The 15410-nt window shown below is 41.0% G+C and overlaps 1 protein-coding gene across 13 annotated transcripts in view; it reads left to right on the top strand.

Moving 5' to 3' along the window:
* CEP170 (centrosomal protein 170) overlaps positions 1–15410 on the top strand; it is a 173791-nt gene that overhangs the window by 13982 nt on the left and 144399 nt on the right. For all 13 annotated transcript variants that reach the window (XM_075924849.2, XM_075924853.2, XM_075924856.2 and 10 more), the window contains exon 2: positions 11396–11541. In XM_075924849.2, coding sequence (XP_075780964.2) covers positions 11437–11541 — 105 coding nt within the window. In that variant the 5' untranslated portion in view covers positions 11396–11436. The remainder of the gene's footprint in view (positions 1–11395; positions 11542–15410) is intronic.

Genomic DNA, 15410 nt, shown 5'->3' with positions numbered 1-15410 from the left:
TAGTGGGAGTTCTGCTGAGAACTGATGGTTGTACATAATTAAAATGAGAATTTCACACACTCCACTTAGTAAGTCAACTCTGATATAAATGAAATCCTGTGGAGCATCCTCTGTCTGTAGCGAGCCTGGGCCTGCTGCAGGAAGAGGCTGCTTCGCAACAGCAGCCCCTGTCTGCGGGGGGGCCCAGGCTTCCTGCAGAGCAACCTCTGTCCATGGGATGCTCAGACCCTCCACAGACAGGAGCTGCTGCCACCTTACGCTGATGCCTCTGCATCAGAGGCAGCAGCACAGAGCAGCAGGCAGCTGGTCGGCACGGGGAGCTGGTTTTGAAATTGGCTCTCCCTGCCAGTAAATTTTTTTAGCAGGCTGGCCAGCAGCCCAGCTCAGTCCTAGCTCCCCCGGGGTCCAGGACCTACCCATGCTGCGGCTTTGTGTTTCTTCATTTAAAGTGCATTTGGAGCCAGGCAGGCAGGCAGCCCAGCTCAGTTTTGGTTCCGCTGGGTCTGGGAAGTCATCTCTCCCCCCCCCCCCCCCCAACAGGGGCTGCTATCACCCCATGCTGCTGCCTCTGTATCAGAAGCAGCAGCACAAGTGCAGCAGACAGCCCGTCTAAACTGGCTCCCCTCGCGGACCAGCTCTCCTTGCCACTCTGCGCTGCTGTCTCAGATTCAAAGGCAGCAGCGCTGGGTGGCAAGGGGCTCCCCAGGAGTGGGGCTGGGAATCAGGGTCTGCCTTAGGCTGATTCAACCTATTCCTGGGAGGAGGCGGGTGCAAGAGACTCTCTGCCCCCACTCTCCTCCCGTTCCCTCTCCCCACTCCCCAGCCTCAGAAACCTGTCCCCACTGGCACCCTGTCCCCAGTACTATGTCCCCTGCTCCCACCAACACAGTTGGGGCTACATTAGTAAAGCTTTGGTGGGGGAGGGGGGATGGGTTGGAGGAGGGTCTTTTTGCAGCTCACTTGTGTGGCCCCAACTGACTTTTCTGTGGGTCAGTGATCCCTGACTCAAAACAGGTTCCCTGCCCTTCTCAGAAATAAAGAAAATGAAGAAACTTTTTGTTTGACATAGTAATTTATGTAAAAGTGAAGCCTGGCCAACAAACCCCCTGTTGGGACCAAGCCCCCATCTGACCACAGCATCATAACACTCCTGCACTCCCCTTTCCCCAGACCCTACATCTGAGCCTATCATACACTGGAACCATGAGCCCCTCACATACCCCAACCCAAATTCCTGAACCCTCACATCCAGAAGTTTGTGGCTTGCTTAATACTCTAACCCTACATCTGACCCCAACACTACCCAGCCTGGAGCCCCCTCCTTGAGCAAGCGTTCCCTTATCCACCACCTCCTGCATCCAGATTTCTTCCCAGAGCTTGCACCTCTCACCCCTTCCCATACCCAAATCCCTCGTTCCCTCCCCAGAGCCTACACATCCTGTCTCAACCCAACGAGGGTACGGCTAGACTGCAGGAATTTTTCAGGATTCTGGAAATACCCAGAAAAACTCTTCTGCATCCAGGGATGCATTTGTTCTTCCTCTTCTTTTAGTGGAAGAGCAAACATGATCTTTCGGTCACTCCTATATTCCTCTTTCCATGAGGAATAAGGGGTCTTCCAAAAGAAGGGGCTTTTCTGACATTTGGTCCAGTCGCGACATGCCAAATGTTGGAAAAACTTCTTCCTACAGAATAATTGGGGGGGGGGGGGGGAGGGAGGAAGCAGCAGTATAAGGGTTGGGAATAGCAAGTGATGGAGAGGAGGAGAATAGAGAGGGTGGGGCTTCAAGGAAGGGGCGGGGCGGTCGATCTTGGATTGTTCTGTCATTTAAAAAGTGATCTTGGGTGTAAAAAGGTTGGAGACCACTGATCTAAAGCAACTTCCTGTTTTTTAACAAATCCAGTTGCGCCTCCTATCTCCTTTATTTTTGTTTTTCCAGACATTTAGTTTAGTTATTTTCTTTTTCTCTACCACCATACGAATTTTACTTTTATTTCATGGTTTAATCCAGGATCATTTCACATTAGCGTTTACCACCCACGCGTGTTTGGGTCACACACTGGAGATTCAAAGGGGCTGTTACTCTTTGTGTGTGTGGTGGGTTGTTTTGTTTTGTTTTTTTTTCTTTTTGCTCAACAAAAAATCCTGGCTGCCTCGTCAAAACTGTTTGAATTGGGCCCCACACTTCCTAAAGCCGGCCCTGCTGGGAATAGTAGTGTAACTGCTGAGATTTCACACAGTTAAATGACTATTCAATTTACACGATGTCTAACATCCCTAATTCCTATTCCATAAGGGACATAGCAGAAAATATCAAACCCTTTTTTTTTTAAGTGAGCCTTGTACTGAACCTCCTAATATGTCTCTTCTTATAAGCAAATGGTTTATATTTTATACACTTTTAAGGTGACATAATGTTATGTCAGTGACTGGACTTTCATGAGACCTACAACAGCTCTTGTTCTCATTCACTTCTCTTGCTGCTTCCAGAATGTACTGTGCTATGTCATAGTGTAGAAATTTTTCAAACCATTTTCTCTTTCTTCCCAGCACCACTGCCTGTGAAAGACAGTTTCATATCTGAATTACCTACTACTTTAATTCTATCTGTAGAATGTCAAATTTACATAATGTCATTAGCCAAAAGTTAAATTGAATAATTACAAACCAAATATTCTGTGATTTTTTTTTTTTAAACTTGGATATAACATTGTGTTCATTGTGAAAGAAACATGAGCATACACCTCATTTTATATAGATATTTCAAAAGGACACAACTGCTAGATTTTATAACCTGGAGTTATTTGACGTACATATGCACTATTCAGAAAATCCCATATAATCCCCAGTTAACGCTACCACAATAAAAGCTCGAGGGCAGAATGAGTCAATCAGTTCAGATGCTTGGTTATGCTCAGACTATTTTAGCATTGCAAAATCTCTGATGCATCAAATAAATTGAATGTGTTGAACAGATGACTATACTTCAAACTGCGGTATGACATTAGTTACAGTGCTGCTTATTTTTTCAGCACAAAATTTCAATTGGCAGTATCACTAGCAAGCCAGATGTTTAAGTCTTCAATAAAAAAGTTAGCGCTACCTTCACTGGTAGAACTACAAAATACAGAGATAAAAATGCTGAAGATGGAACAATATTTTGGAGGTAAAATGTATTAGTAATAATAAATAAATAAAAAGCAAAATGAATTAACTTTACAGTCATCCTAGAATAAATCTTGAGTATTTGTCTTGACTATCTTATAGAAAATAAAACTAAAAGCTAAATGTACATTTTAGCTAGGAGGGAAAAATATAAAAGGCCAAAGCTTAAATAGTCAGTACAATGGTGTGAGGTCAGCTATCACTGATGCCTTGGCCTTAAGATGCTCAGTCTCCCATGATTGTCGTTGTACGTAAATGCTGATGACGTGCACAAACAGAAATGTAGTGTGGTACAAAAGGCACCCTGAATTCATCAGTCAGCAATACAAACAACTCTACAAGATTGTCACTGCAATAAAGGAAGCAAAATGATCCTTCTATTCCTCCATATCAATGAAGCAGTATATTTTACATAGTGAACCATGTAGTTAACCTATATTGCATAGCCCAGACATCAGACCCAAGCATTAATTACTACTGTCAGGAGGTATCAGAATACTGATCACTTACTTGTTATGGTTTGACAGAGAAGTTCTCTAAAGATCTCGTAAGCACTGTTTTTGCAGAAGTATTTTTCAAGAGCCTTTTTTGCACAGAGGAATAATTTAAATTAAAGTCTCAGTGGAAGTTAGGAGAATTAGAACTATTCTACAAAGAGTCTATTTAGCGTTGTCATTTGCAGTGGAGGCTTCTGAACTACCTGTGTTTTGCTACAATGATCGTAATAGGCAATATAATATCAAAAAGATGTCACCTGACACTGCATTCTAAAACAGAGACTGCAGTGTTGCTGCAACAACTGAAAGGGAACTTTAGGACCTATATAGATCAAAACAGTCTTTTCATAGCATAATTTATTCTAGATATCACATAAATGTTTAGAGCAAAAGGTGTATTGACGAGCGAGGAAGGACTGGACAGCAAAACGTATTTATTATAATTCCTTTCTTACACCACTTTCCCTGTCCATCATTAGAATGCTCTTCTGGAGTAGATCTTGGGTTGTTATAAAATAATGTTGTAACTGTTGGGCTAGTGGGTAAGTAATTTAGGTAAGATATTTAGGAGAAAAAACATTTTCCCAGAACCCGATACCGCACCCACGTAGGTCTTCTCAGATTCGTTTGTGTATTGTTAAGGACAGGAGCTAATGACCAGCTCCTGAACAAGACACACTTTGTGGTGTAGATTTTATTCTTTACAGTACCTAAAAAGTTCTGTTTAGTGAGGTACCTAAAATTGCTCCAAGAAGTTCAGAATCAAAATTGAAGCAGTATAGGCCTGGCCTTAGATACTTATGGTTCTTGTGGGGAAGAAAACAGTCCTGGACACCGAAAGAATCTAATGTCATTCACCACTTTTTTACTCCAATTTTTGTTTGTATAATTCTCTTTAAATAAATCCAATTGTAAGTAAGTTATTAACCTCATTTAAGCTTATATTCTCACCTAATCTCACCTCCAGTCTGGTTCCCTTTGCATTTTAGTCACGTAGCTTTCTCACCCAAGCTGCCTAGATTTCAGCATTGAGTGATTGTCGCCCTGTTCTCAGTTCCTGTGCTTGGTGCCATAGCATCCCATAGCAGGCAGGAGTCGCAATAGCAGGAATAGCCTTGTTCAGCCACAGGATCTGTAAATCGGAACATGATTGGTACAGAGAGTATATGAAGAATTTATCTGTCAAACATATCTTCTGTGAATATTGCAGGTTGAAATTTTTCAAAAGCTTGTTACTTGATCAAATTTAGGCAGTTTTTCACACAAATAGCAACATATCGTTAACACTATTAACACCTGACAAATTCTAGTTTCCTGCTCCAAAGCATGGTGGGTGCTAGTGCTTAACATAACAGTTGTGAGATTTATTTTTTAAGATGATCTCTACAGCATATGTGTTCCTAATTTCACTTACAGAAATGGCTGAAGAGCTTTTGCTGAGTTTAAAAAGTAAATAAAAAATAGACTTAAGCACATGAATAATCCCATTATAAGTGGGGTGACTTACGTGCTTACAGCTAAGCATGGTGTGTGGTTTTGCTCTTCAGAGTCCCTATCTTATATTCACTACTTATCTGATTGTATTAATCAGTTGGTATTGCTAGTCATGGGCAACTATAAAAATGTAGGGCCCTAATTGCTCAAATGTCTGAGATTAATACTTAATTGTTAAAATTAAGGCTTTGTTTACAGTAATGTCATTTTAGCATATCAAAATCATCATTTTGGCAAGCCATCTGTAGATATAGCTAAATTGGGTTACACCCACCTCTTGGCTGCAGAATGCAGGGCTCCAGTTCTTAGAATGTAATTACATTATATAGATGATGTAGCTAGTTTCCCAGCTGGTGCATCATCTGTTTGACACAACTGTGAGTATAATACATTTGTTGATACTTAGACCGTAGAATAAGTTTCCAACATTCATAGCTCTTGAATTACAACACACTATTTCTTCTCCTGACAAAGAAAACATATAATAACTTTAACAAAAGTCTGAAAACTTGGATGTGATGAAATTTATTATAGTTTTATAACCTACCCAGAATTAAACTTTCCTGTCAACATCAGCAAGTCTTCAATTGTCACTAGTTCACCAGCTTATTTAAAGTAACCAATATAATGCAAGATCACCAGATGTACTAAAATGTATGTACTATTTAGAATTTGTTTTGCTGATGTCAAACATGACAATTTTGCTTTATACTTTAGTATAGCAAAATGGACTTTTCTTTAGTAAAAGATGCAAATAAAATTTAAATTCCATAAACTGTTTCAACTTTTCATAGACTTGAAATGTTCACTGTAGTAGTATCTTTAAGAATTTCAATAAAATTAATTCATGTCTGTATTCAATTTTGCATTATCAGATAATTTAGTTGTTTTTAGCTCCCCAGTTAGAGATTTAACATGAACTTTGAAAAGCGAGGCAACACAAAGTTAAAATTACCATTTTATCCTGAAATCTCACCACACTTGGCTTACTGTAATACTATATCTGAAAAAATTGAGTGAGTTAAAGGTGGACTGCACACTTTTACCTTTACTTTTTCTTCGCCTGAGTTCTCTTTAAATCGTAGTCTGTGTACTACCGCCAAGGCATATACCCAGTATAATGTGGTAAAATCACAGAAAGAAATGGAACTCAAAAATACTGATAACTTTCAGGATGCCTTTTGTAACTAATTTAATTATATGTAAAATATGTAAGCGCTATTCTGTGCAAAATATATAAAAATCCATTTTGCTATACTAAAGTATAAAGCATATAAGAACATAAGAATGGCTGTACTGGGTCAGACTAAAGGTCCATCCAGCTCAGTAGCTTGTCTGCTGACAGTGGCCAGCACCAAGTGCCCCAGAGAAGGTGGACCGGAGAAGGTGGACCGAAGACAACGATCAAGCAATTTGTCTTGTGCCATCCATCTCCAGCCTCTGACAAACATAGAGGCCAGGAACACCATTCCTACTCCCTGGCTAATAGCCTTTTATGGACCTAATCTCCATGAATTTATCTAGCTTCTCTTTAAACTGTTATAGTTCTAGCCTTCACAGCCTCCTCTGGCAAGGAGTTCCACAGGTTGACTATGCTCTGTGTGAAGAAGAACTTTCGCTTATTAGTGTTAAACCTGCTACCCATTAATTTCATTTGGTGTACTCTAGTCTTTATATTATGGAAACTAATGAATAACTTTTCTTTATTCACCCTCTCCACACCACTCATGATTGTATATACCTCTATCATATCCCCCTCAGTCTCCTGTTCTCCAAACTGAAAAGTCCCAGTCTCTTTAGCCTCTCTTCATGTGAGACCTGTTCCAAACCCCTAATCATTTTAGTTGCCCTTTTCTGAACCCTTTCCAAGGCCAAAATACCTTTGTTAGGAGACCACATCCATACACATTACTCAAGATGTGAGCGTAGTATAGTTTTATACAGGGGCAGTAAGATATTCTGTGTCTTATTTTCTATCCCTTTCTTAATAATTCCAAAATTGTCATGTTTAACACCAGCAAAACAAATTCTAAATAGTACATAAAATATTGGAGTATGAAATAAGGATGTAAAGGAATAGTTGATAAGCAGGAGCTCATCAGGTAGCACAATCGACTACTCACTCGTTTTCCCCTTCTCTCCGCCCTTGCATTTTTTCAAGGGAAGTCGGTAGGAGAGGACACTGGTTGAATCCCTGGTCTCAGCGCGCATGCGCGCACGCACACACACACACACTCTCTCTCTCTCTCTCTCTCTCTCTCTCTCTCCTATGCTTGTTGCCACTTTGAATTTTTAAAGGAAAGCTGGCACTAATGCTGAGACCTTGGACCAGGGATTCAGCCAGCATTCTCTTCTTCCAGCTTCCCTTTAAAAATGCAGAGTGGCAGCGGGAGGTTGTGTTGAGACCCAGCACTAGCCGGGAGTGAGTGCTAACACTTCCCTTCCTTATCAACAAATCAAATAGTGAATGAAAATTCCATTGGCTACTTGATTAGCCAGTTAACCACTACTTAACATCTGTAGTATGAAATTAAAACAATATGGGGCACATCTTTGCTCTAAATATAATCTACTGCTGTTGCTTTCTAGATTTTTCAATGAGCTTTGAAATACTGGAATTGTCTGTATAGCCCCAATGATCAAAGACGCTGTTTTTTTCTGAAGAACATTTTAAAATTAAAATATGCATCAGGAATGATAATTTGTCACAGTTCAGCCAGTGATATCTGAAACAACTCCAGCATTGTTTGATAGTAATGTTGGCAGGTCTTTAACTATAAATATGCTGCCAAGTAGTGCTATGATAGCTCAGGACGATAAATATTTAAGATCCTTTTCAGGTATCTTATTCTGTTCACTGTCAATATTTGTAGTTTTCTGGGTTGTTTATGATATGGTTATAGCTGACCTAATTGTTAATGTTTGTATTCTAAAAATCAAAATTGCTACTTTTCTTACTTTGTATATCTGGATTTTTACACTATTATGTTCTAATATTTGGATTGAAACTTTTTTCAAATCATTTTATTGAATACAAAGTTTGAGCTGGATATTCATATTCAAGTTAGAGCAACCAAGCAAAACCCAACATTTTATGGAAGTAAGCAGATGGAAGATGAAAAGGGGAAGATTAAAAGTAGTAAGAAATACATTGAGCCGGGTAGTTTAGGATTATGAATGATGTATATTTGCAGTCTAAACAAAGCAAAAATCTAAGATTTAAAAGCTGAAAAGTAAAATAAGGTTAATTTAATTCTCTCTCAAAACCTATGCTAAATACATTGTTGTTTTGGTTTGTAGGTCACTAAAATAATGCAATGTTTTAATGTGATTTCTGCAAGTTTTTATTTATGAAATTGTCTTCTCTGTAGATGCTTGATTATTATTTTGTCACACTGAAACAATTCATTTTTTCTTTGTCATGGGGGCATTTACTCATAGCACGTACATTAATTGGAAACATTAATGGAAACATCCTTGTTTTTAAAATATTTGATATGCTAGAACTTATGGGAAGATAATTACTACCGTCTGTGACCTGCATCTCTGAATATAAGAATACCTTGGCATAGACCCTCACTATATTAAAACATTTTTAGTTTACTTGCTAAAGAAGCCTATAGCAATGGAGGCTGTATATACATTTTAGGCTGTTCCTAATTAGTTAGATTTGACTTTCATAAAAAAAAACCCCTTCCAATCCAAATTTAGAGCTCACAGACTGGCTCTTTCAGTTTGTAGCATCTGCCATGATATCCCTTCAACATATTTATGCTCTGTTGTTGGGCTGTCAGACACAGCTTTGACTTGATTCATTCCTTTTAACTTCAGAGATTACCATGCCTCAATTTAGATCAAAGTCTGTCTCTTCTTTGTGTTGTAGTTTGCCTCCTGGATCATTTCTGAGACTGTATTGTTATCCTTTGTGTTTACATTATGCACTGCATTTTTGTTAAGCAGATGACATGATCTACTTCAAAATTTATCCATTTATTGGGTTTACTTTGCCACTATAAATGTGATAGAGATATATCAATTTTATTTTTATTAAATCTATAACCAAACCAAAAATGCCAGTTTGTTGAATGGGGCTCTTAGGTTGGTAACTCCTTTTGAGACTTCTTCCTAATGAAAGGAATGTGGGTACAGGCAGTCCCCGGGTTACGTACAAGATAGGGACTGAAGGTTTGTTCTTAAGTTGAATCTGTCTGTAAGTCGGAACTGGCGTCAGCCGCTGCTGAAACTGATCAGTTTCAACAGCGGCTGAATCTGGACGCCAGTTCTGACTTACATACGGATTCAACTTAAGAAACCCAGGCGTCCCCAAGTCAGCTGCTGCTGAAACTGATCAGCGGCTGATTCCAGGAAGCCCGGGGCAGAGCAACTCTGCCTCGGGCTTCCTGTAGTCAGCCCCTGGTCAGTTTCAGCAGTGGCTGGCTTGGGGACGCCTGAGGCAGAGCAGCTGGGGTGCTGCTGGGTTGCTCCAGTAGCGCCGCTCCTCGGCGCTACTGGAGTAACCCAGCAGCACCCCAGCTGCTCTGTCCCAGGCGTAGGCAAGAAAAGCCTGGTCTGCTGGGGGGGCACTAGCTGCACCCCCCCGCCAGCAGACGAGGGAGACACGGGTGGCGGGACCGCCCGCGTCCTCCATGGCTTTGCTCTGTCTCCCTGGTCTGCAGGGAGACGGGGAGCAAAGCCTTGGAGCACGCCCGCAGCGGGACAGCCCAGGCGCGCCCGGGCTGTCCCGCTGCGGGCGTGCTCCAAGGCTTTGCTCCCGGTCTCCCTGGTCTGCTGGGGGGGTCCAGCGGCTTTGCTGGACCCCCCCAGCAGACCAGGGAGACCGGGAGAAGCTTTTCTCGCCCCAGAGGACACGGGTGGCGACCCGCTGCCCGTGAGCTCCGGGGCGAGAGAAGCCCCGTTCGTAAGTGCGGATCCGACGTAAGTTGGATCCGCGTAAGTCGGGGACTGCCTGTACTGTGTTGACAAAGGTCTTTGTCAATGGATTTATTCTCAAATTTCACAATTACAATATATATAAACTAGAATATTTCTGGAATTTTGTCTGACTGCCACATTTTTTGAACAGAGACTTGGAATTCTTAATACTGTAAATGCTTTAATTTTTCCAAGACTCAACTACTGGAGTCTCTCTTTTTTGTTGGTGGCGGCGGTGGTGCTCCTAATTAAATCTTGCTGTGTTACCCAGTAATTGAACACACTGATATCCTCCTTCCTGTTTACTTGTGCATTAATTTTCAAACTTTCAGAGTATTTAATGGGTATATTTTTCTTCATCTGAAAAAACATTTAGTGCCCTATATCCTAGACTGCTGATTGATCAATCAGTCGAGAGACCATATAAAATATTGGTGGAAGGACTATTAGTAGCCATACTTTGGGTCTGTTAAAGCTTTTAATTTTTTGTTTTGTTTTCAATAGTAAATAAGTGTGTTGAGGATTCATTATAAATGAGACTTCCATTTGAAAGATGTGATCTAGTAATGGCTGCTTTTCAATTTTTCAGATGAAGAGCAAAGAATTAATACACTTTTTTTTGCTGTTTAATTTTGGATTGCTTAGAAAGGGCATAATTAAATATTCCAACAATTTCTTCCATTTTTTTCTCTGTATAATTTGTTTTTGAGAAAAATGAAACTGGACTACTTGGTATCGAAACAGGTGATTTCATACAAGCTACTTACATTATCACCATCAGCAACAGACAAGATTTGATACATCCATTTCTCCTGAGAGAAAATGTAACAGGAATATATTAATTTCCTGTGTAATAAGCAGTTAGATGCTAAAAGCTTTCTTTGAAAATATGATTCAGGCATTGTTTATTTAGCTAATGATTCATTTTGAATAGGTTGTCCTATTTAATTGAGGAGCTTCAGGAGGTAGCCAGTCATCTGAAGAAGTGGGCTGTGTCCACGAAAGCTCATGATACCATTTACATGTTTCATTAGTCTATAAAGTGCTACCAGACCATTTGTTGTTTTTGCCTATTTAATTGAGGGTGTCTAGTTACATGAACCAAAGTGCTCAGATTGTATGTAAATCTAGTAGTCTGTATCACTTCCCATGACATCTGGATTCAATCCATTGGGAAATATACATGCTCTTGAGAACTGCTTTTTTCAGATTCCTATATAAGAGCTCACAGCTCTTGCTGAGTAGGCGCTATAGCTAAAAATAACTAAATGGATTTCTTTCTCCCTCTCTGTCTGTCTCACTGTAGGATGACGTAGCTTTGCCAAGGACCTAGCAGCTAAGCAGAAAATGAGCTTAACATCCTGGTTTTTGGTGAGCAGTGGAGGCACCCGCCATAGGCTGCCACGAGAGATGATTTTTGTTGGAAGAGATGACTGTGAGCTGATGTTGCAGGTAATTGCATCAGCCTTCCATGTGCAACTGTTCAAAATTTGGATTTAATACACTGGATTTATATTCCGTTTGAGAATTAAGTTTGCCAACTGTTCAGTTTTCTTGGACTCTCCATTTCTAGATTTTGCCAGAAGTTTTAATTAGTCTAATCTTTTGCATTCCTCATGCAGGAAAACAATATGAATGTGCTTCTGTTTGTGGCTTTTGAATAGTGATTGTATATTCAAAGTGCAAAAGATTAGGTTGTCTTTCATGTAAATCATCATACAGATTAAAATTAGATATGACAAATAGGTTGAAACATTTTAATAGTGCCTCTCCAATTTGGTCAGTAAACTGTCCTTCATATTAGGTAACTTTGTCATGTGTAGTATGGTAATTTTGGAGAGTGCTTTGAGCCTGTGTTAATTATATCCTGTCCAACTTAAACAATTGATTTTAACATAGTTTTATAGCCATTGTGAGCTGATAAAGTTATCCTTTCATTGACTGGAAATACTATTACCAATAAAACTATTAGTGTTTTTGACTGTTACTCAGATGATTGTCTCATACATGTATGAAAAAATATAATCCCCACAGCTTTTAAGATTTGGTAGCTTTGTCTTATACCTAGTACAAATGGAAATTTTAAATGAATGGCATACTCTTAGGTAGCGCTTAAAACAAGAAATATATTGCACATTCTTAATTAAAATCACGGCATATCATATGTATAGTAGCCCAGTGTCTGTGTCTGTAACGCTGAAATGCTGGCTGTTCCCTCTGGGCGGTGCTGTTGCCTGAAATGCTGGCTGTTGCCTCTGGGCGGCGCTGTTGCCTGAAATGCTGGCTGTTCCCTCTGGGCGGCCCGTGCTGCATGGGGAGTGCAGGGCTCAAACGGCCACTTGCTCCCTCGCGGCGGCCCGACTGAGCGGTGCAGAAGTCAGCCAGGCGCCACAGCGGGAGGGGAAGGGGGCGGGGCAGTGATGTGCGGCATGACAGCAGCTCCAGGCCCAGCCCCCTGGCCTTACATAAGAACGTAAGAATGGCCGTACTGGGTCAGACCAAAGGTCCTTCTAGCCCAGTATCCTGTCTACCGACAGTGGCCAACACCAGGTGCCCCAGAGAGGGTGGACCGAAGACAATGATCAAGCGATTTGTTTCCTGCCATCTCTCTCCAGCCTCTGACAAACAGAGGCCAAGGGCACCATTTTATCCCCTGGCTAATAGCCTTTTATGGACCTAACCTCCATGAAATTATCTAGCTTCTCTTTAAACTCTGTTATAGTCCTAGCCTTCACAGCCTCCTCTGGCAAGGAGTTCCACAGGTTGACTACACGCTGTGTGAAGAAGAACTTTCTTTTATTCGTTTTAAACCTGCTACCCATTAATTTCATTTGGTGACCTCTAGTTCTTCTATTTAGGGAACTAATAAATAACTTTTCTTTATCTGCCCTCTCCACACCACTCATGATTTTATAGACCTCTATCATATCCCCCCCTCAGTCTCCTTTTTTCTAAACTGAAAAGTCCCAGTCGCTTTAACCTCTCCTCATATGGGGCCCGTTCCAAACCCCTAATCATTTTAGTTGCCCTTTTCTGAACCCTTTCCAAGGCCAAAATATCTTTTTTGAGGTGAGGAGACCACATCTGTACACAGTATTCCAGATGTGGGAGTACCATAGTTTTATACAGGGGCAGTAAAATATTCTGTGTCTTATTTTCTATCCCTTTCCTAATAATTCCTAGCATCCTATTTGCCTTTTTGACCTCCGCTGCACACTGCGTGGAAGTTTTCAGAGAACTGTCCACGATAACTCCCAAGATCCCTTTCCTGATTTGTCATAGCCAAATTAGCCCCCATAATACTGTACGTATAGTTGGGGTTATTTTTCCCAATGTGCATTACTTTACACTTATACACATTAAATTTCATTTGTCATTTTGCTGCCCAGTCACTGAGTTTGGTGAGATCATCTTGGAGTCCCTCACAGTCTGCTTCTGTCTTGACTATCCTAAACAGTTTTGTATCATCTGCAAACTTTACTACCTCACTGCTTACCCCTTTCTCCAGATCATTTATGAATAAGTTGAAAAGGATTGGTCCCAGGACTGACCCTTGGGGGACACCACTAGTTACCCCTCTGCAATATGAAAATTTACCATTTATTCCTACCCTTTGTTTCCTGTCTTTTAACCAGTTCTCAATCCAAGAAAGGACCTTTCCTCTTATCCCATGGCCATGTAATTTACACAAGAGCCTTTGGTGAGGGACCTTGTCAAAGGCTTTCTGAAAATCCAAGTATACTATATCTACTGGATTCCCCCTTATCCGCATGCTTGTTAACCCCTTCAAAGAACTCTAATAGATTAGTAAGACAGGATTTCCCTTTACAGAAACCATGAATGGCCGTGAATGTTACTGCCCTGCCCCCCTTCGCCTCTCGCTGTGCCTGGCTGACTTCTGCACTGCTCAGCCAGGCCGCCGCGGGGGAGCAAATGACACAAGCAACTGTTTGGGCTCCACGCTCTTCATGCAGCACAGGGAGTGTGGAGCCCAAATGGCCGTTTCGGCTCTGCAGTCCCCCGAGTGAGAGGCAGGAGGGGGAGGAGAAGAGAAAGAGAGACAGGGAGAGTGGTGGGAGGTGTAGGAGAGCTGAGAGAGAGAGAGAGAGAGGCAGTAGGAGGAGGGGAGAGAGCGAGACGGAGCGAGAGATTGAGGCTCAGGAGAGAAGACCGACGTGGAGGAGAGACCTGAAAATCCCGTCTTCTGACAGGCTAATTGGCTAGTTATTGAATACTAGTGGGAATTTTAAAAGCTCAGAAAAATTGACATGAAGGGGAAGGAGAATATTTAGTGACTGGTTAGTAGAAAAGAGCATTTAGGTATCTTTAAATATGTTGAATAACTTAATGCCCAGGGTGAGGTCAGTGAATTGCTAAAATAAAATGAAGTGCATTATCTTAAGTCACATCAACTTATTCGGTGTTGTGACTGTTATCTGAATGGCTTCCTCTCTTAGGCTATGTCTAAACTACATTCCTTTCCCGAAAGAGGAATGTAAATGAGCCTGATTGAAAATGCAAATGAAGTACGGATTTACAAATCTCATGCTTCATTTGCATAATTGTGTGAGCGCTTTGTTGAAAAAAGGTTTTTTTGAAAAAGAAACTGTAGTCTAGACAGGGTTATTTGAAAAAAGTGTTGTTGGTTTTTTTTTTCAGGAATATGGGTTCTTTCAAAAAAGGTTTTTTTTTGTTTTGTTTTGTTTTTCTCGAAAGAACCCCATCTAGACTGTGGTTTGTTTTTCGAAAAAGTGCTCTCTCATGATTATGCAAATGAAGCATGAGATTTTTAAATCCGCATTTCATTTGCATTATTTGATCGGGCTCATTTACATTCCTCTTATGCTCTGAGCTTTCAGATATGCATATGCTTAATTTTATTAACACAAATCATCCTGTTAGCTGCAGAAGGATTACTTGTGGTAGTAAAGTTTTAAGCATATGTGTGTTTTCAGGATCTGAGACACAGTGTGAGTATCTTATTTGGTCTTCATGCTAATACAGGTTGGACCTTCCTGATCTGGCACCCTTGGGACCCAACTGGTCCCGGACAAGTGAGTTTGCCAGACCAGGAGAGGTCAAGGCTCTCTCAGGGCACCGATCTCCCGGCTGGCTCCTCTTCTGGCCAGCTGCCCATTCCTGGCCCCCTGCAGCTGCTGGGCTGATTGGGCTGTGTGTCCTGTGCCTTCTGGACCATGGATATTGCTGGACCAGAAAGTCTTGGACCAGAGAGGTTCAACCTCTATTTAAAAGGAGGAAAAGTAAGAAAAATTTTGACTATAAAACAGAGAGAATTTTTTGTTTATTATGTCTACTTTCTG

Source organism: Pelodiscus sinensis, chromosome 3 (genome assembly GCF_052426305.1).
Source record: "Pelodiscus sinensis isolate ZL-2025 chromosome 3, ASM5242630v1, whole genome shotgun sequence".
Classification (NCBI taxonomy): domain Eukaryota; kingdom Metazoa; phylum Chordata; order Testudines; family Trionychidae; genus Pelodiscus; species Pelodiscus sinensis.
This window is presented reverse-complemented; position numbering and strand designations above follow the sequence as displayed.